Source organism: Oreochromis niloticus, linkage group LG15 (assembly GCF_001858045.2).
Source record: "Oreochromis niloticus isolate F11D_XX linkage group LG15, O_niloticus_UMD_NMBU, whole genome shotgun sequence".
Taxonomy (NCBI): Eukaryota; Metazoa; Chordata; class Actinopteri; order Cichliformes; family Cichlidae; genus Oreochromis; species Oreochromis niloticus.
Window position 1 is genome coordinate 35,776,925 of NC_031980.2, and position 20,659 is coordinate 35,797,583.

General features: G+C 38.7%; 2 protein-coding genes and 1 long non-coding RNA gene across 8 annotated transcripts in view; 1 reads left to right on the forward strand and 2 right to left on the reverse strand.

Moving 5' to 3' along the window:
* Nucleotides 1-3,798, reverse strand: part of opa1 (OPA1 mitochondrial dynamin like GTPase) — a 36,768-nt gene extending 32,970 nt beyond the window's left edge. Inside the window, exons 1-5 of one of the 4 annotated variants that reach the window (XM_005459890.4) lie at nt 3,618-3,798; nt 2,729-3,053; nt 2,535-2,631; nt 2,305-2,412; nt 1,263-1,316 (exon numbers count right to left, since the gene is read on the reverse strand). In XM_005459890.4, the coding sequence (XP_005459947.1) occupies nt 1,263-1,316; nt 2,305-2,412; nt 2,535-2,631; nt 2,729-3,053; nt 3,618-3,646 (613 nt within the window). In that variant the 5' untranslated portion in view covers nt 3,647-3,798. The remainder of the gene's footprint in view (nt 1-1,262; nt 1,317-2,304; nt 2,413-2,534; nt 2,632-2,728; nt 3,054-3,617) is intronic. The other 3 variants (XM_005459893.4, XM_005459892.4, XM_005459894.4) reach the window with 3 other exon arrangements.
* A 106-nt stretch (nt 3,799-3,904) lies between these two features.
* On the forward strand, nt 3,905-20,169 carry LOC112842436 (uncharacterized). The gene is made up of 3 exons (XR_003214197.1): nt 3,905-4,424; nt 17,889-18,065; nt 20,057-20,169. It is a non-coding gene; the product is annotated as an uncharacterized LOC112842436 (long non-coding RNA).
* Nucleotides 5,077-20,659, reverse strand: part of atp13a3 (ATPase 13A3) — a 35,411-nt gene continuing 19,828 nt past the window's right edge. Inside the window, exons 13-34 of one of the 3 annotated variants that reach the window (XM_005459895.4) lie at nt 20,159-20,316; nt 19,698-19,886; nt 19,483-19,544; nt 18,528-18,678; nt 17,938-18,057; nt 17,710-17,727; nt 17,299-17,452; nt 16,818-16,938; nt 16,494-16,618; nt 15,888-16,048; nt 15,316-15,444; nt 15,137-15,216; nt 14,876-14,918; nt 14,675-14,784; nt 14,368-14,464; nt 14,209-14,281; nt 13,939-14,116; nt 12,976-13,154; nt 12,792-12,880; nt 12,475-12,555; nt 11,640-11,732; nt 5,077-10,575 (exon numbers count right to left, since the gene is read on the reverse strand). In XM_005459895.4, coding sequence (XP_005459952.1) covers nt 10,378-10,575; nt 11,640-11,732; nt 12,475-12,555; nt 12,792-12,880; nt 12,976-13,154; nt 13,939-14,116; nt 14,209-14,281; nt 14,368-14,464; nt 14,675-14,784; nt 14,876-14,918; nt 15,137-15,216; nt 15,316-15,444; nt 15,888-16,048; nt 16,494-16,618; nt 16,818-16,938; nt 17,299-17,452; nt 17,710-17,727; nt 17,938-18,057; nt 18,528-18,678; nt 19,483-19,544; nt 19,698-19,886; nt 20,159-20,316 — 2,609 coding nt within the window. In that variant the 3' untranslated portion in view covers nt 5,077-10,377. Of the gene's footprint in view, nt 10,576-11,639; nt 11,733-12,474; nt 12,556-12,791; nt 12,881-12,975; nt 13,155-13,341; nt 13,486-13,938; nt 14,117-14,208; nt 14,282-14,367; nt 14,465-14,674; nt 14,785-14,875; nt 14,919-15,136; nt 15,217-15,315; nt 15,445-15,887; nt 16,049-16,493; nt 16,619-16,817; nt 16,939-17,298; nt 17,453-17,709; nt 17,728-17,937; nt 18,058-18,527; nt 18,679-19,482; nt 19,545-19,697; nt 19,887-20,158; nt 20,317-20,659 lie in introns of those variants that run through there. The other 2 variants (XM_005459897.4, XR_001222890.3) reach the window with 2 other exon arrangements.

Genomic DNA, 20,659 nt, shown 5'->3' on the forward strand with positions numbered 1-20,659 from the left:
AATCATCAGAAAATTTAGTGCAGCTAGGACTAGATGTTGAAGCACTAAAATACTGTAAATGGTTTCATCAGTTTGACCCTGATGTCTGTGACACTGATTAACTTCCATACCTTGTTAGAAACAGTTTTAGATGGACAAAAAGCAATTCAAGAATTGACTTCTTTAAGATCTTTAAATTAATTTTTCTAATATTCCTTTGGCACCTAATCAAAACTGGTGAAATTAAGTTTTCAAGACATGTTATGACAATGTACAAGGTAAATTCTACTTAGCCACAGAAAGAACATGTACAGAGAAAAATGTAGTAGCATTGGGAATAAGTATACTGATTATATCAATAGACAAATATTTTTCCTGAAGCCATTAAAGGGTACATTAAGTGTTAATAGTGCGTGAGTAAGAGCCAGAGACACTCCCTGCTGTTATTATGACTCCTTGCAAAGGCGTGGTCACATCTGTGTGGGAATACCTTCAGGTACATATTTCACATACTGCTGTGCAATGAACTACCTTTATTAATCTTAACCCATTTAAGGGTTACATTATTGTTATTTAATTTATTTTAGCTTACTGTTTGGATTGATTATTGGAATTCATTTTCATCTTAATCAGCTTTGTGTTCATTTTCCAACCATTTGAAAAACAATAAGTTTGAGCAAAACGAACCTGCCCCAACGATTAGTGATGAAAGAATGACAGAAGCAAAAACCAGGTGAGAAAAAGGGTGGAAGTCAAAGGAGGCAAAGAATACACAACACAGTAGGACAAAGCACAACCAAGGACAGTCCAGTTTAAAGAAATTAAAAAAGGAAAAGAGGAGATACTACAGGTAAAAACAATGATCTGCATTTATGAGCTCTCCAGACCCTTTCTGTAGCTTTTTCTTTTACTTTCTTTAAAAAAAAAAAAAAAAAAAAAGTGCTTTAAATTAACTATGGGAAGGTAAACTTCAAGGTTTCTATGAATTTGGGATGACTTCAAGAAGCAGTAGAGAAATCTTCTACCAATTCAAGTAAAGGTTAGTCCAAGATTAGACCTTTTAACCCTCGTAGTTACACTTACTGAACTCTGTAAACAGTCTGAACAATGACAGCAGCATTTATCTGCAATCTGGCAGCCAATATCCCAGGAAGATGCTCTGCTACCGCCTTCAGAGCCAAAATCATGGCCACCGTGCCAGTGCTGTGGCGAGACAATTGTCAGATAGCCACAGAAAGAAAAGAGGGGAGTGGGCAGCACTACTGAGAGCTGGGTTTACACACCTAACAACAGATGCAGACCAGAAGCTCCTTTGACTTCACTACCCAAACTCACACCTGTGAAGAACGTGGAGGACAACAGGAGGGTAGGGGGGAGGAGAAAGGAAGAACAACACAAGATAAAAATCATAAAAGACAGAAGCAAAGGGATGATGGTCAAAGCAGGGACACAGCTAGCTAGATGATGTATATTAATACAAAGATAATGCTGTGCCAGAGCTTTAAGTCACCTAGCTAATTAATAGGAAACTGTTAAAATTGAAAAGAACACCCTCAAATGGGTCTCATCTTGAAAAAAGCCGTAAATGTTGCATTTATCATTAGCGGCTTTTCATTATAAAAGCACAACCGATCCTTCATAATTTGTAGGCAGAATATAATATTTAGTATTTATTTAACACTAATGCTGATGTACGACAACACAAACAAAACAAATCCTCATCCAGTCAAAATGCCTCCTACACAAAATTCAGTAACGCTCATTAGTACTAATTTAAGCTTTCATGTTCCCAGGAACCAACTTGTACTGCAGTGAAATTCCTTATTACAGGAAACGCCATGCAGTTTACACAATCAGTTTGTACAGATAATGTTTTTAAATGAAAGTCATGAAATAACAGACATGTATATATTTATATTGGTATAATATCACACATAAATGCTGCACATGGACCCATCTAAATGGTGACGCCATGAAACCAAAGTCAGCATTAAAACCAAATCGCACTTACTGGAGGGTTCAGTTAATAAGGAATCATTTAATAACCACAACCAGAGGTAGAAAGGGTGTAGCAGAAAAATCAACAAGTAACAGGATACAGAAGTCTACTTGCTCATTCTGCTCAGGTCCCTTAGAGGTCGGAGAGACCAAAAATGCAACCCTTGGAGTATGTTACAGGTAAGAAGGTAGAAGTGGAAAGCAGGCTTGCTTCAGTGAAGCTACTGTAACCTTCACTCTAAATCATGACACTCAGATGTCTGCACATGCTGTTTTTACAATAATATGTAATTGCATTAAGAGAATCCTGATGCTTTGTTTACTCACCAGAGGTGAGGAGGCTTTTGAGGAACGTGAAGTTCTCCCCAATTTTGTCAAAGTCGGGTAGTAGTTTGGCTATTTCTTCCATCTCTGGTAGAGCTTTGGCCAGTTTATCTGCAGGTGAAAATGGATAAGACAGTCAGGTGGAAAAGACAGAGCTGCAGCTCATGATACAGCTGGTGGAAAACAATGTGAGGGATTTAATTATTATTGTTTGTAAAAAAATAAAAAATTACCAAGATCTATTTGTTCACTCAGTTCCCAAACAAAATCAGGAATCACCCAGTTGTATTCGCTAAAATCAGGCAGCATTTCCTTCCACTCGTCATAGGTCTGATAGAAAACAAACAAAAAAACATCACCGCTTCAGTATGCTTAACAGTTTTCCTGCATCTCACATGAGGAGCAAAGCACAGCATTCCACACTGACCTTCTTAGCTGTATAACCCCCTCCCACTGCACTCCCCAGCAGAATATATCTGAGCTTCAGCAACCGAGCAGCAAGGCGAGCCACCCAGAAGTTGCGCTGCTGCTGGTACCCGTGGCCCCCAGAGCCCGGGGGAGGCTTCGGCGGCCGCATGGGCAACCGAGACATGGAGGTGAAATAGCGGGCTGCTGTGCGATGAGGAGGCCGCTGAGGGTTGCCGTTTCCAGAGTAACGGTGATGGATAGCACGGGAGAGAGGGTGCAGCTTCTGCAAGGGTATCCGAAATCTCACCCCCATGTTGTTGGCCACCAGGTTCCTGCAGGCCACGCTGAGATGACAGAGGTGTGGATAAAAACAAATAAAGACACCTCATTTCCACAGAATAGTTACAAAAGCAGTCATTTTTGTTCAAGGTAGCCCCAAAAGACTGCAGCAACACGCACGAAAGCAGAAGACTGCATACATTTTCAGGTTTGACATTGAACGTTATAAACGACCCAGTTTATTACAATAAAACACTCAACTAAGTGTACAGATACAGTTAACAGTATCCGCGTCAACAGTGGTCTGTCAATCTATCGTTTTTGTTTTTAAATAACCCAGCTGCTGTACACACTCAGCGACCGAGCTAGACTTTTAGCCGGTTTATGCTAGGTAACGTTTATGCTGCAGTAGCACCGGCAACATGAAGCCAAAGCACTACACGTGTAGACAGCCGTGATAACTCCTGTAATATGTGTCCTTTATTTTTCTTACTATGACATGGGGCTGCTGCCATCTACACAGAACCAGCTCGGCCGTCCTGAGCTGTCAGAGGAAGCAGCTTCATATGTGCTCTCCTCACACCGTAGCTAACCCTGGCTTCTGTTACCTTCATTAAATGCAAACTCACCAGGCAGCTCTGCTCCCGACACGCAGCATGGTGCTGTTAAAGCAGCTTCACGGAGATGTCGTTCAGTTTCACTATTTAGGTACAGTTTAATTCATCTTCCCAAACGACACACATTTGCTTGCCCGTTGTGGCGGCTAACTAGCTAACAAGGACACAATCGGAATGACAGTCCACTTCCGGTGAATGGTGCCACCGCCAAATCAGCACTGACAAAAACGATGTAGTGAATTGGTTCCTATACGTACCTCCACTAAAATATCTCTTTTCAAATGACACCCTCGTCGTCTGTGTCGGGGTTTTTAGGGGTAACCATAACAACGTACACTACATATGTTTAGGAAATAAAGCTGCAATTATATCTTCTTTTTATACTGTGTTTTCTCGATTTTTAAATGTCTCTATAGATCATTATAATTCAATGTTATTTATGTAATGTCAATTCACAACAACATGTGCCTCGAAGGATACTAGAGGATGCACCTGTAGTATAAGTTTGACCATCCTAGAGGACTTCCTTCTTTCATCAAGAGGATCTAAGGATTCAGGAGTGACGGACGATTAACAGCCAGGAGATGGCAGTAATGCAACAGTTTTGGATGCAAGCTGCCGTTAAACTTGACTGAAGAAGAAGACTTCCTTCTTTAGTTATTACATTCACAACATTCTCAGAGAGCGTAACTTTTCAAATGGCATACCTCAGGCTTTCGTCTCAGTTCCCTTCCATAAGGATGGCTTCTTGATAACCAGCCTTTCACCGAGACCATTTCAGATGAAGCTTCAATGAACAGTGGCTCACACGGATCTCAGGTCTTGGTTGGATTTATTCCTACTGTTTTTAAATGCATACGGTCTATGTGATGTAGATAGTTTCAGGCCTGTTACTTCTTTTTTCCTCTACTTGTTCTGTTTTCTCAGTTTTTTAAAGAAACACTTCACGCTGAGATATTTCAAATTTTCTGGAGAAATTGCCTGTTAGTGCAAAAGTACCATGAAATGATCATCTCCGGCATTTTACGTAGATTCAACTAAAAAGAGGGTGGAAAAAATGCGATGGGCTGCTTGCACCTTGCCTAAAACTACAAATTTAATTTGGTTCTTTACCAAGTTGTCTGTTACAAGCAGACAACTCAAAAGGTAAAGCAATGCCAAGTGCCTTTTTATGCTCTAATCAGTCATAGCCCAGTATAAAGAAAGTCTGGCTCCATGGAAACAAAATATAAAGGCATGAGAGGTGACTCAAGACTTTTGCACAGCACTAACAAAAGTAATATATTTTAAAATGTTTTAATTTTACATGTAAATAAGCCATATCCCAGTTTGAGGGTTCAATTCTGTAAATAGCCAAGCTAATGTATTTTCCGCTCAGGTTGATTCTTGTTAAATATTGTTCCACTCAGTTTTCTGTAGCTTTTCAACCCTCACATTATCCTATTCATGAAAATTACTATTATCATCAAGGTTGCTTTAAAAAACATTTATTGAAAAGAAAGAAATCAAGATAAATTTGAAATACAATCCTCAGGGGAAAAGAACATAAAATAAATAAGAAATAAATTATAAAGTACAAAATTCTTTAAAAAAAATTTACATCTGCTAAAAAGTAAATACATATACCCTCTTGCTGAGGTAAGGGACCTGCAAATAAGCACAGCAAATAGTCCTGGGGAGAAAACAAAACAAAACAAAAAAAAACAGATTGTGATAAAGTTATTAAATCAACAGTGTGTTGATTTTTTTTCCATTCAGTGTGGGTTTCAACTTTTATTTCTTAATTCATAACAAATACATGATCAAATAGACCCAGTTCCCTGAGGAAACGACATCCACGAGTGTTCATTCACTCAGATTTAATTCAGATTAAATTTAGATTTAATCTAAATGCCATTCGGTGGTGTGTTTTAAATACATGGTTTAAATAAGAGGCCAATGCTAACTGAACAGTTGGTGTCTTGTACCTGTTTAAGAGCATAGAGGTTTCAGCATAAGATCCACTGCTTCTATACAGTTGTTACAGTAAAAGGCAAAACCCGAGTACAGGGAAAAGCAGTAGTAGTACTCACACTTTGCACGTCTATAGGTGGAACTGTTTGTGTTGAAGTGCACAGTGATGACGCAGCTGAGACTGAAACATTTTGCTCCTAAGCAGCTATGTATGTATGACAACAGGCCTCTGATGTTGAACAACGATGCACATTCTGCTAAATTACATTTACATTTTACATGGAAGTGTTTAAAAAGCTCTACACAAAAAACAAGAAAAAGTAAAATACATACATATGACGATCAGGACAGAGAAGATTGTCAGATGATGCTCATATTGTGAATGAGCTAAGCAGAGATGCCTAACCTACTGCAGCTGAATTCCCTTTTTGTGACAGAATTTAATTCAAAGTTTACACACAAAAGAAACCGAAGAAAAAGTGAAAAACAAAACAGAAACAGATCTTTTTTTTTCCTTTTTTTTTTTTTTTTTTTTTTTAAGACAAATCTTTGAAATTAGGATGGTGAACATTTTATAACACGTTTTTGCCCAAATGATATTAATCCAAGTGCCCTAATCATACTTTGCAAAACTCGATTCAAACTATGAAATAAATGCCCAGGATTTATGCCCCAAAAACAAAGATAATGCAACTCCATAACAAAAGTGAAAGTACAGATTAATCCATCTGACAGTACAAATCAAAAATAGATAAATGATTGTAACACAGTACCAAAAAAGTAGAAAAAGACACACCAGCCCTTTGATAATTCAAAAACCATAATTTTTTTTTTATAACTTTCAACTCTTCTGCACAAACTAGAAATCTACATCTCATATATGATCCAACCTCTAACATTATTAACATTATCACCACTAAAAACCGTCTTCTGCTATGTTGAAACTGACACAGAGGACAGATGAAACCTCTCTCTTTCACTCAGTCTTTTTTTGGAAAGAAAAAAGTGTGATGAAAAGTCTTTGGAAATATCAATAATTGTAATATTGCATTGGATTAAATTTTGTAGGTTTTTTGCATTACATTCATTCTTAACCTCACAAGTCACCTAGAAAAAAAAAAACCATATATATATATAATTAATATAAAAAATAAAAAAAGCAAGAAAGTCGTGTGACGGATGTGACCAGTGTCAGAGCCCACAAGCCAAATTGCTTTCAGTGAGACTAAAATATCAAAACATGACGACACACTTTAACCATTCTGCTAATGAGCACAAAAATGCCAACGTGAGCCATGCTTTGAATCTGCATGAATACAAATCATCACATCTGCATCCCATCTATAAATCCTTCTTTACACACAAGGTAATGAACAATGCATCCAAGGAAAGGTTTATACAACATGGGGCCCAACTTTCACATGAATGCATCTGAATAGACACTGCTGAAATGGTTTTTAGCACTGGAGCAACCTTACATTATTTTTACTAATATGACGATTTCCACTGTATAGAAAAAAAAAAAAATCATAATCAATGGACGAGATAAATGCTTGAAGAAGTCAATCACAGCGCCGTTAGGATGTCTGAAAATTCATTTGCGCCATTTTTCCCCTGGAGGAATCAAGTTTTTTGTTAATCGTTTCTTTTTGCATGGCGTCACATAATCTCTAATGAGCACTCTGAAGAAACTGAACCACTACAATTCATGAAAGGCAACCTGCTGTGCTTTACACTTACACTGATACAGTTAACCTGATTTATGCAAGTTGGTTTAAAGTGATACTACAGTCAGCCTTTACTGGTTTTTAAATCTGCATGTAAAGAAGTTTGCCCATTTCTCCACTTCCATGGCTATGAATGCAAACTTTAAAAAAAAAATCTTCAAACTCTCTCATATAAGATTGCTCATCTTTCCCACCCATCTGTTTGATCACTAATGACTGAAACCCATTTTAAAAGACTGAACTTTCCCTATTAGATTTTATTAGAGAGAGCCTTCAATCATTTACAGCTCCTTCAAAATTTAGTGGGGTGAGTCTGAAAGACATTTCATGGAGTATTACTGTAAATGCCAACAAAAGGAGTGAGCATAAATACAGCTCTTGACTCTTTGCAATCCGGCTACGTGTAATATAGAAATCTGGCTGCGTAAACATCCATCTTGTACGGGGTTTGTCGTTTCATGGGTGCTTTAAAACAGCGAGTGGATCAGTTGCACAGTTGCTATAATGCAGTACAGTATTGTAATCAGTCTTCCATAGGAAGAAATCTCATTTTAAAACTGAAAATGTAAGCATGTACTTCTGCCTTTTTGGAGCCAATCTAAAAAGGATTTGAAGATGCAGATGCTTAGATTCATATGGTATCATGCATGTGGTTAGCTGTCCACAATAATCAGACAGATTCATGCCGTTTATGATGTAGATTCTTTCCTTTTTTGTAATACATAAATGTAATGTTAATCTTTCTTAATTCTATAGTTAAGCTTTGTAATTAAAGTAATATTTCTAGCATTGCAACCATCAACCATCTTCAGAGCGTGGTCATAGAGAGCTGGTTTCATGCATGTCTTTCCATGTTTTCTGCTGACAGGACATGGCTCATACAGTAGATGCAAACAAAATATTTATGATTTATAGTTCCACTAGCAGCCCATAATTCTATAAAGCTTATTACACACTAGAAAACAATTTGAAAGAGTAGAGAGAAGCACAGTTAGTAGAGGCAATTGCTAGATTTTCAGCACTAGAAGGCCAAAGCAGTATTGATGGATAGGGAGGTGCCAAACGGAGGCAATGCTGTTCCCAGTCAGCGTTAACAGCATGTGATCCTGACAATTATAATAAAGATGCAATATGCTATGTAAAATCTATCTATTACTATGATATATTAGCATTAATGCCAGTACTGTTAAGATAGATGAGAATTCAGTCATTTGTTTTAGAGGTAGCATGTTTGGACAAAACAAACAAACATAAAAAACCCATAATGGAAGTACATCAAATATTCACTGTTTTTTTGTTTGTTTTTTTAAACATAATCATATCCTTCTGTAGCATCAAGGTCCCCCCCCCCATTATTTACCAAGCCATAAATTGCCCGACTGAAAGTTGACTTGGCATAAATGACACTTAATCCCAATCAATTTGTAAAAAACACTCTCCCTAACCTTCCTAGCCATGGAAATGAAAAGTTCCTGAGAACAGGCTGATTTTGAAACGGGTCACATCTAATTGTAGCAGGTCAACAAATCATGGACCAAATTTATCTGATGGTAGATTTAAAAAAAATAATTCTGTATTCTTCAGATGTTTAACATGATCTCCAAAAGCCAATTAGATATATGTGGGTGTCTTCAAAGCAGGAATATAAAGGTACTTCCCCTTATGGGTGTGTAACTGCACAAAGCATTGATTGCAGCCAGTATACAATTGCAAACCTCCTCACAGCTGACTGAATTCTGTTTTTAAAAGCGTTCATTTCAGTCCTCGCTGGTATTCGTGATAAGCTTCATCTCTCTATGCTTTCTAATGAAGGACCACTAGGTGGTTAAGCCGGTGCACTTACATAATTCTATGTATCTACATTAGCTGCAAAAGAGCACTACACAGTAGCAATTAGAGCTTGCAATATTCACATCAGCTAAGATATGTGCAAATGTCTGTTGATAAACACATCCTATCTTATGCCGTACTTCTCCATTCTCCGTTTCAGTGTTCTCTGAAACACCTACACATCCCCATTTCACTCTTAAAACTCTAGTATTGTGGTCAATATTGTAATCTGCAGATCTTGTTATTTATGACAATCATATAAAAGGAATAACTTAATTAGGATTAAACTCCTTAACTGAGATTTCTGACAGAACATGTATGTGAGGCTAGCTGTGGAGTGTAGTGGGCCCCGGGCTCTCTTTTCCACCCCCTTGCACACAGACAAAGTGAGGTTATGCTGAACATGTACTGAACGTTCATTTGAAGGGGCCAATGCACCATTTTGATGGCTTTTCAACGTTCCTTCTAGACTGAGTTGAATGCTGCTTAGTTTCAGTAAAGACACTGTAATAAAGGAGGATTTCAATTTGTGACATTTAAAGGTGAAACATACAAGACTGGTAGTTTAAAACTGCTTAAAAATTAACAAATTATCAGAAGATTGTATGACAGCTACTGAAGTAAGGATGCTAACGAGGTAGCGCCAGCCTGTACTGAAGTGTAATACTGCACTGTATCTCAAGATGAGACACTGAGTCACTGTTGCATAAAGCCTGCATCAGTCTAACATGAAGGAAGGAAGAGCTCTTCCCAGAGATTGGATTTTTCTTTTATAAAGTCAATGTAAAACAGTGGAGCCCAACCTGCTATGGTCAGTTTTAGCCTTGTGCTGTTTGCTGCACTTATCCTTCCTTGCAAAGTAAAGTAGTAATTTGGTAAAGTAAAAGCAGCACTACTTCCAGAGGAGCTGCTGCATGCCCCTGCAAAACAACACTGACCTTTTCTAGAGTAAGGTGTTCAACATATTGCACCTTTAACGATAAATAAAAAGCAACCTGAGAGCGTGTGTGGGGGTGAACCAAAGAGAGCAAGAGTACTGAGAGAAGTTCAATGTAAATTCATTTGGTAGATGTGTGTCATAGATTTTTTTTTTTTTTTTGCGCAGTAATACAGTATCTGAAACTATACAGCATTGGAGCACGAACAGTGAAGGCAAGCAGTTATCCCATGACAGTTCCATTGAAATTTGCTGAACACACCTCATATGCATGTTTCCTGTATGAAAGGTAGAAGCTGGATAAGCTAGTACAGGCTGTGGGGTGCTAGGAGTTGATCATGATTTGATAGGCAGAGCCATTTTCTGGGCGTGGCTTGGCTTCAGTGGTAGTGGTGGGCTTTGGAGGCCAGTCAGGGTCCACACTGAGTTCCTGGGCAAGGTGCATGTAGCGAGCTTTGGGTCTCATCTTGCGGGGGCAACATTGGCAGGACAGATACTTGTGTCCATACAGATCATTGGCTCCCTGTGAATACCACGACATGAAAAATAATCGAATAAGTAAAAATGCGATAAGGTTCCCTGACAGACATAAAGTTAGTGTGTGTGGTTTTTTTGTTTTTTTTAAATGAATACCTGAACAGCCAAATCAAACAAAACTGCTACATGCAAAATATAAATATACTCATATAGTGTCAAAGTTGTAATATGCATATTTCTTGACACTGATAAACTATAACAACTGTGCGTGCATGCAGATTAAAACAAAATTCAGCATGATTCTAGTCTACAGGCGTTGGCAACAGACAGCTTAAAGACTGAGCCTTCTCCTTAAAAACAAGCTCATGGATTCAAAGAACAAAAACAAACAAAGGATCTTTACATTAAAAACGTAGACAAAAGTGCAACTTATAAACCACACATTGACAAAGACATTTAAGGTCTGACTATTCAAATACAAACACACTACACTTGATGAGAAACAATGACAATGTTGAGCGATGCTAAGAGAGGGCAGCAAGCAGAGGGCCTGCAGACTACCACAGGGGGTGGGGCGGTGGGGGGATCATACTTGCTAGGCAATGGGAAATATGTAAGGCTTGGAGCGGTTGACAAAAAAGCAAAATGTACTATTATTGTTATTATTAATAACAGTAGATGAATGTTTTGCTCAGCATTCTGCATGTCTATTGCATGGCAACATATCACTTATTTAAATGACCTACAGTACAGAAAAACATTAAAACTACACACATTAGATATGATGAGATTATGGGGTTTACTTCACCGAAGGCCAGCGCTGCTTCAATAGCAACAATCTATGACATACTAGCAATAGTTTCAACATTTGATGTCATGTGGCTCAGCCTGAATAAAACTGAGTTACCACGTTTTTAAGCCCTGACCAGAGTGCCCCATTAGAGGGACAAAGGGAGGAGCGTACAGATCAGAAGAAGACTGAGGTTTTGCACATGCACGTGGTTAGCAATTACATTAGAGGGAAAAAGGTGGGAACAGAGAGAGAGAGAGAGAACACCACACAAGAGTAAAAGGAAACGGCTAGAGAAGAAGGTGTCAGATTTTTCCAACCTGTGGTGCTGGGGCGGCAGGAGTGACGCCAAAGTTGCCCTGTTTGTCTCGGCTGAACACAAGCTTCCGTAAGACGATGTCAAGGATGACGGTCTATGGGATGGTGCAGTGGGCAGGGGAAAGAATTACAGAGAGTCTGGTTTGATTTCACAAAGCTCCTGTTATAGAGGTGCGCAACTGATTTTTAGTGCCACACTGCTTTAAAGTACCAAGTATGGCAGGTTTTTGTTTTATCCTTCCATGAAGCTGAGTGTTAATCATTGCATGTGAGGTTAAAATTAAGCTTATTAGTAAGACGGCCGTGGATGGTTATCGTCGTCTAAAGAATACTGAAAGCTCTGACAGAACCAGCTTGCTGTGGGGTTTTTTTTTTCCCCTTCAATTCACTCCAAAGATGAATGGAAACTGCACTGTTAGTTTAGGAAAAGGCTCCATCTACAGGGGCATACTAAGCAGTATGTGAATGCAAGGGCAGCCATCTAAAAGGAGGGCAGAAACAGTGATACTGCTCCAACGAGTCAGCAGGCAGGCATTAATAATCCAGTGTTGTGAAGGTTTACAGAAATAAATTCTGAAAAGCATCCTTAATTAGACAAACATATGCGGAGAAAAATACCCACAAATGCACATACTGTAACAAAATAAAGTCACATTCTTTAAATGGTTAACTATTAAAAACTTCACACTTTGCTTCTTTCCATTTCTGCTTTACAACACAAAACTGATCCTGCTGTCCGGTTAAATGAGATAAAGATGAGCACACTGCATGAGAAAACAAAATCTGGACATGGGGAAAACATCAGCTGTTACCCAAGTGTTATCGTGTGGATCTTACCTCCACCAAAACAGACACAGCAGCATTGACTAGGATGATGAGGAAAAGTCTTAGCCTCCATTCAAACGGGATGCAAACAATCTACACAGACAGAGAAACACTCATCAATGAAGCGACAAGAAAAAGTCATAAAGTTAGTATTACCAAGACAGCCCTGCCTTAAAGCTTTATGCACGCACAATACTACAGTAAGTCAAAAACAAAATCAGAATCTCCATTTACATGAATAAATACCAAGAAAAGTTGGAGCCTGATGTGATAAATAAAGCTGTATCCTACATTAAAGAATATAAAGTGTGCATTTAATGTCTTCCCACCTCCATAAACTCAGTAATGACGTCTACTCGGAAGAACAAGATGAACAGCAGGAAAACATATAAACTCCCGGCAGACAGCACAAAAGGCCCTGTGAAGAGTACACACAAATAAAATTAGAGTTTAGGAGAGTTTATTTTTTTAGGACATATATATATATATATTGATGTTATTGAAGTTTCTTACAATTCTTATAGCTCGGCTGCCTGAAAGGTTTGCCTTTGGAGAAAACAATAGCAACAATGAGATACTGGAAGGAAGAGACGTAGAAGAGGCTGGTGTTCTCATAGTTTTGGATGTTGTGCTCGTCCTCTTCTGTCTCATTTTCAAAGTCCATTTCAATGTGTGATGTGAGGTTGCAGACGCTGAGTGAAGACAGAGAAGTCATTAAGAACATTTTCACTCTGTGGTCCTTTTATACTGCATCTGGAAAGTAATCACAACGCTTCACGTGTTCAGAATCTTATAGCTTTTTCCAAAATGAATTAAGTTCATTTTTCACCACAAAAATTATACACACAAACCCCACAGTGACAAAGTAAAAAACGTTACTTGAAATTCTTGTAAATCCGGTCACCTCCCTGACTAAGGCCCTGGTGATTCCAAACTTCTTCAGTTTATGGATGATGGAGGTCACTGTGCAGTGGGACCTTCAGTGCTGGAGAAATGTTCCTGCACCCTTCACCAGATCTGTGCCTTGATACAATCCCAAATCAGAGGTCTACAGACAATTCCTTGAACTTCCTGGCTTGCTTTGCGCTTTGACACATGGGATCTTATATATAGACGTGTGCCTTTCCAAATCATCCCCGATCAACTGAAATCACCATAGGTGGCCTTCAATCAAGTTGAAGACCATCTCACATGATCAGTGGAAACAATAAGATCAATTCTGAGTGTCACGGGAAAGGCTGTGAATACTCATGTACTTGTTATATATTTGTTTTGATTTTTTAATACATTTGCAAGAATTTCATTGTGGTGGATTAAATTCTATTGTGTGCAGAATTTAATCCATCATGTAACATATAACATGACAAAATGTGGAACACGATAACATGACAACGTTTAAAACCTATAATGAAACCAAGTTATTATTTGATTTGGGTATTTGTCTGCTACACATTAGAAGTAACAGTCAGTACTCACTCGGCAAGTGGCGTCCAAACTTTGTACCAGGGCTGCTGTTTGACCCAAAGGAATGTCCAGATCTGGAAGCCCAAGCAGATGAGGATCTGGGTCAGCACAGAGAACAGCAGAGGCCCTGAGATCAGACCTGATGGAGGACGACGGGACACCAGCTCTTTCCACGCTGGGTTCAGACTCACTGATAAGGGGCAGAGGAAAAAGTGAGGATTATTAAATTCAAAAAAAATAAACACACATATCGCTTATCCTTGATACTTTAGTTGTACTTACTGGTAAAGACAATGAGGAGGATGATAGCAATGTCGATGAAGAGGAACTGGAAATCGCCAAGGTTACTTAAAATCTAAAAACCAAAAACAACACGGTACAGATGACAAAAATCTGAATTCACTGGATTTCTCATCTAACTAAGCAGGCGGTTTTACGTACAGAGTAGAGGAGAGTGACGCTGATGTACTGGATGATGCTGTAGAGGGCCATAAACTTAAACACACAGAAGGAGGTGATAAGAGCAGCACGGCCCTCCCTGCAAAAACAAAGCAAACTGTGTCGTATCTCTTAACAACATAACTGGAAAAAAATTTCCTCCCAGAACCACGAATTCAACTGCTCAAAACATTTGAATAATAGTGTGACACTGTGTATATTTGCCAGACTGCAAATTCAGCCTAAAAGATACTTATTCTTAATACCGTTTTACTCATTTATGAATCAGCATGTAAATAAAAATACGGACCTGATTAGGTTAGGGACACAGGAGATGTTTGGGGTCCTTGAGGTGAAGGGAGATGCTACTGAGGCTTCGAGCTCTGACAGAGAGATCCCACCATGAGCCCTCTTCAAAGCCTGGGTGAGATAAGTTAGCATTATATACATACTGCTGTCAGATTGTGTCCATTACAGAGAGCTGTTGTCCAAATGATGAAGGTGTACATACCCCACAGTCATTCGCGCCATCGCCACACATTCCAACAAAGTAGCTGTGAGCACATGAGAACAAACAGTGACTCTTTACTCAGTGTAACGCCTTTTAAAGTCATTGCAAGATCAAAGCTACAATGCCACAAACTTTCACTTTTGACTTAAAAGCTGATTCTGCTGCTCATTAATGACAAACTGTCCACGATGGGAATGTTAATAATAAAAATTTGAAATCTCACTTTTGACAAGTTCATCCAATATTTGACCAAATACTCACTCAACACCCTGCAGTGCCTCAATCAGCTGGGTTTTCTGGTCAGGTGCCATTCTGGCAAACACTGTGCCGCGCAACACGAGCTATAAAGCAGAGCACACAAACAGGAGACACATCAGAGTCAGAAACAAAGACGGATTTGGTGCAACTTCTGCTCCATTTTCGTTTGAGCAGTTTCTTACCTTTTGAAGCATATCTGGGAAATGTTCATCGATTACAGCAAATGATTTTCCATTCATAGCAAAGTGGTAGAGCTCTTGGCTCTTGGGCTCATCTATGTGACACACATCCTCCAGGCTTATGTTCACTTCCTGTTCCAAAGTATGAGAAATTTTAAGAAATGCATTGAGATTAAAAACAAAAAACAGGAATATTCAAGAATTTCTATAGAGCTAAAGCAAGTCTTTGAACTGCTTTAACAATCAACAAAGGCATCTTTATATTATTTAAAAGAGGTTCTGAAATCACACAGAAATTCATGACTGAATGTTAAAATCTGCTGCATTTTATCTAATCAACAAATAAGTTCTATAACATGTAATTGATGTAATCAAATAACAGGTAATGGGTTTTTGGATGATCTGATCAGAACACGCCTTTGTGTTGTATTCGATCTACTGAAAACCTTTACATGTCCTTTAGAAGACGAGATACTACTGAGTTTATATGTGACGTTACATTATGAGCCATCTACATAAGTGTGTTCTGCTGTCTGTGTGTTGTACCAGTGTTAGATTTAGACCCATCGATTCACCTGAATTCGGGATGCATTGCGAGGTTTGTCAGCGTATCTCCAGGTGATCTTGGCGGCTTGTCCATCGTGTGGAGGGAGGGCATCGGCAATTATGACTGTGTCCTGGGGAGGGATCATTCCGCAGTCGCGGGCCACAGAGATGGCCGTCAGCATGTTGTCACCTGCAAAGTGATTACAATATTAATTTTGCTTTAACATCCCACAATTCAGTCATTTGCTTGTCATGTTTTTATCTTCAGCCTTGGGTTATAAATAAGTCACCCAAGGGTTTGCCTGCCTGTGACTGATGATAGATGATGAATGATAAAATACAAGCTCAGTGTCACCTCACCCTAAGAGACACCTCAGTAGAGTTTGGGGGCTAATGGAGATGGGTGAGCTTGCAAAAAACAGGTTAAATGTAAGCCAGAGTACGTGCAAACCATGGATCAATTGTGAAACAATCAATTCTTTTTAAGGCTCAAAGTTGAATTTGATTCACAGCCAAGTACAGTGAGTCTAGACAGGAACAGCTGGTTAAACTATACACGCAGAGTAAACTATTGCTGGCATACCTGTGACCTCTCAGTTGTTATGCAATAATGGAAAATACCAGCATGTTCTCACCAGTAACCATGACTGTGCGAATGCTGGCTTGATGAAGGTCCTGCAGCACCCCTGGAGTTTCTGGCTTCAGCTTGTTCTGCATAATGATGAGACCCAGGAACTCCATGTTTGCTTCTATGTGATCCCTAATTCAAAGAAAGACATATATGAATGTGTTTGTGTCTAACAAAATCCCCAAATTAAACATACAATTCTTCCTAGTAAATTCTCTCTTATTAAAATATTTTTGAGTAGATATTTTTTTGTTCCACACAGAGCCACTTCCCTTTATTTTCTTATTCAGGTCTCAGAACGCATGTATTATATCAATGCAAAGTACACTACCTGTTGATGTTCTGGACCTTGTGCCAAGTAAGTTTTGATTCGAGCCGCCGATGAGCAAGAGCAATGACTCTGAAACCCTGCTTTGTGTAGCCTTCCAAAACCGCTGCAAAGTTTTCTGGCACTGCAAAGAAATGAATACAATAACAGGAGAGCCATCAGTAACAAACAGCAAGAAAAGAAGATACAAACCCAAGATTTATAGATTCATAGTGCAAGCGCCAACACTAACAACAACACTAAATACTAATGTTGGAGTGACAAAATCATTATCTTGAAGCATGCTCAATCATCCTGGGAAGAAAGTCCTAAAAAGTTGATTCTGCTCATCTGAAAACACTGTGTCCAGATGAACAGAATCTACTTTTGGGACAAAATTATTAATATAACAGGACAGAGTTAAATTTATAGAAAAATGTACAAAAGAAAAAAATAAAACAAATTGTAAGACAATGTGTACGTCTCTACATTTTGGACGCCTCACCCGTCTCTCTTCTGCAGAGACTAGCCACAACCTCTGGTGCACCTTTCATGTAGGCATCCATACGTTTCTCCCCGAGGAGACGAGCTACTACACTCATTCTCTGCAGCGCTGAAGAAAAAGGGAACTGGCGCACAATACCAATCTCATAGGCTGCCTGCATATGCACACATACAGACAAACAAAATAAAAATATTTGTTTATTAGAAAGAGAAAAATGCAATGCTAAAATCAAGTTAAAAGTATATCAGTTATGCAAAAAGGAACTATAGAAATGAGGGAATCTCTGTTTTGTAAAGACAAAAAATAAAACACAAATACTCACATTACTAAATTACTCCTTTTTTTTAAAAAAAAAAATGAAATGAATAGTTAACTTTGACGGGCATGAAAAGAAATACAACTACTACTTACCGAGAGCTCATAGAGTTCCTATAAAAACAAAAACAAAACAAACACAACAACAAATAAACCAGTCATTTAGAGTAAAAATACACAGTTCTTTATAATGTTATAATACCATGGAAAGACAAAAAAAATGCACGTTTAGATGCTGGACAGATATATTCATATAATTTTATACTTTCTTCTAGGCTCCGAAGGCCTGTGGTGTCCTGCTAACAACCGGGTTGCTGTACATACCATGTCCTGCTCTGGTGTTACAGCAGGCTCCGGGGGCAACAGCTGCTTAGGCGGTCGAACGACAGTGGGCATGATACGATTATGGAGAGACGTTTCCTCCTCAGTAGCCTCTTCCAAGATCTGGGCAGGTGAATATAAGTAAATGTTTACATTTCATACTTTTTGGATAGGAAAAATATGCAACATTAAGACATTGAAATAATGCTTACATGTCTTTTAGGCATAGGTAACATTTAGTTTGAATAATCTTATCCAGACATGCCAAAGACCGTCAGACTAAAAATCAGAACAGCACAGCGAGTTGCATATAATCTGAAACTTGTACACTTACGCTGCTAGATTAGTACAAAAGAAGAGGACCTTTCTAATCTCGAGCCATCAACATGATTGGAATCATGCAGATGTTTTTGTGGCAGGTTATAAAGCAATAATGTGATAATGCCCAGTTTAGCAAAATTGTATCCAGCCTAAATACTGACAGAGAAGGGAGAATAAAGGGGACACTGCATCACAAAATGGATTCATGAGTCTCATAACTCTAGCCTGCCCTTACCGACATTTAGCTCATGGATAGATACAGATGAACTCACCCAGCCTGTAGCCTCAAACATTTTGAGGTCCAGCGGGTCCCCAGACAGCTGGCCTTCTATTTTAGTAAGTGAGTGGCATGTGGCCATGCAAGCCACAAACTGGGACTTGACGAGATTTTCTTTGTAGGCATTTTCTTCTGACAGGTGGAAGCTGGAGAGGCAGAAGAAGTAGGCGGTGAAGAGAGAGTAAATTATACTCCTTTAACTACATTGTGGGAGTCATAAGAAATTGAATGAGAAATGAGACGATTTTCGCAAGATGAAAACTTTTAATCTGGTAAATAAATGATTAGGCCTTTAAAATTCAGAGCTATTACAATTAATTTTTCTAATAATAACCTTAGTGCTAGAAAAAAGACATATCATCCAGCCACTGCTTATTACAATACATGATGAGTTTTAGGAATCACTGGGAATCTGAGAGACAGATTTCTTGGTTTCTGCTTGTATCCAAATTTCTTCTGAGCTGTTTGAAACAACCATGACAGAAACAACACGTCTGAGTTGATTAAAAGACTAGTAAATTACTATGTAATTTAATGTTAACACCCCAGATCCTCAATGTAATGTCAGCATTTACAGCAAGTGTGTCAAACATAAGGTCTGGGAGTCAGAATCAGCCCAGCAAAGACTCCAGTCCAGCCCACAGGAAATCTTTGAAAAGTTATATAGTTTTATAGTTACTGAAGTTTACACATTTATCAGAGTTTTACTGTTCTGACCCATTTCAGATGAAAGTGGGCAGCATGTGGCCCACAATGTAAAATGAGTCTGACATCCCCAATTTAGAGGGATTTGAAATGTTACACAGATATACTCCAGTATATTCTAAGCTCTTTTTACCAGTTTATCAGTGGCTGAAATAAATGACACCTTCAGATTTTTAGTTTCTTTAGGGTACAAAATGCAGTAAAATGGGCTCACGTTTACTGAATTAGGGCTCAGAGCATCTTACCTGCCATTCTCAACCCTTTGGACTCCCCACAGGTCTAACCCATCTTCTGTCAGAGTTCCAGTCTTTAAAGATAAAAGATAATGAAATTCAACTGAATCAGCTCAGGGTGATCTTTGCTACCAGTTGCTTCTACATATGAAATGACAGTAAAATTCTACAAAGTGACTCAAGCACCGTCTTTTAAATCTGACAATCTGAATAAATAAGAGACTCACTTTGTCAAAGCACACCAGATTGATCTGTCCGCAGATATTAATTCTCTGTGGGCTGATGCAGAAAATGCCAATACGTTTTAGGCGTCGCTGTGCATACACAATGCCGGCTGTCATGGCGGCTGGCAGCGCCGGTGGCACTGTTATGGTGACAATGTCCAGGGACTCAATGATGATGGTCTTAGCTGGCACCTAACAAACCAACAAAAAAAGAAAAACTGCAGACGTTTGCATGTTTGATAACCCTGATTCTCACAACTCACAAAGAGCCCATGTTCTTCAGTGCTAATAGATGACTCACTCTTAGAACAGCTGCCTCAGGCATTTCAACTAACTCTATTAAATTGTATTGCATTAAAAAGGGAAACCATCTGACTGAAAAGGTAATCATCTTACAAGATTTTTGGAGAAAAGGAAAAACTGAAAAAGGAGACCGATCATTCTCCTGTAACTATCTGCATTACCTCGTTCATGATACTGAGTACAATGGAGTAAACAAAGCCGATTCCAGCCACAGCCACCAGACACAACAGGAAGAGGTAGGCATCGCGGTACAGCTTGAAGTCGGTGGGTTTGGGATAAAGGATGGAGCGCACCAGCTGGCCTTTAGCTGTGCTGAAACCTGAGTGAAGAAAATGAACTTTTGGTCATTTTTAAGTCTTACTTTCTTTCATTCTGTCCTTTGAACTGAGGCAAAATGTTCTGACCAAATGGACTAATAAACCTTTATAGCTCAAACAGCAAGCTTGTTGTTCTAAATTGACAAACCATTTTATTCCAGCAAACTTTATGAAGCTCCCACTTGGCAGTAAAGTAAAGGATTTCATTAGAGACTATGTCAGTAACTTAAACATATAGGCTAAATCTTACTGTTATACTGTAGCAGTACACCATTTTGTTTTAAAAGATCTGGATTATTATAAACAATTTCCACTATAATCACATTAATCATTAAAGCGCTTGAA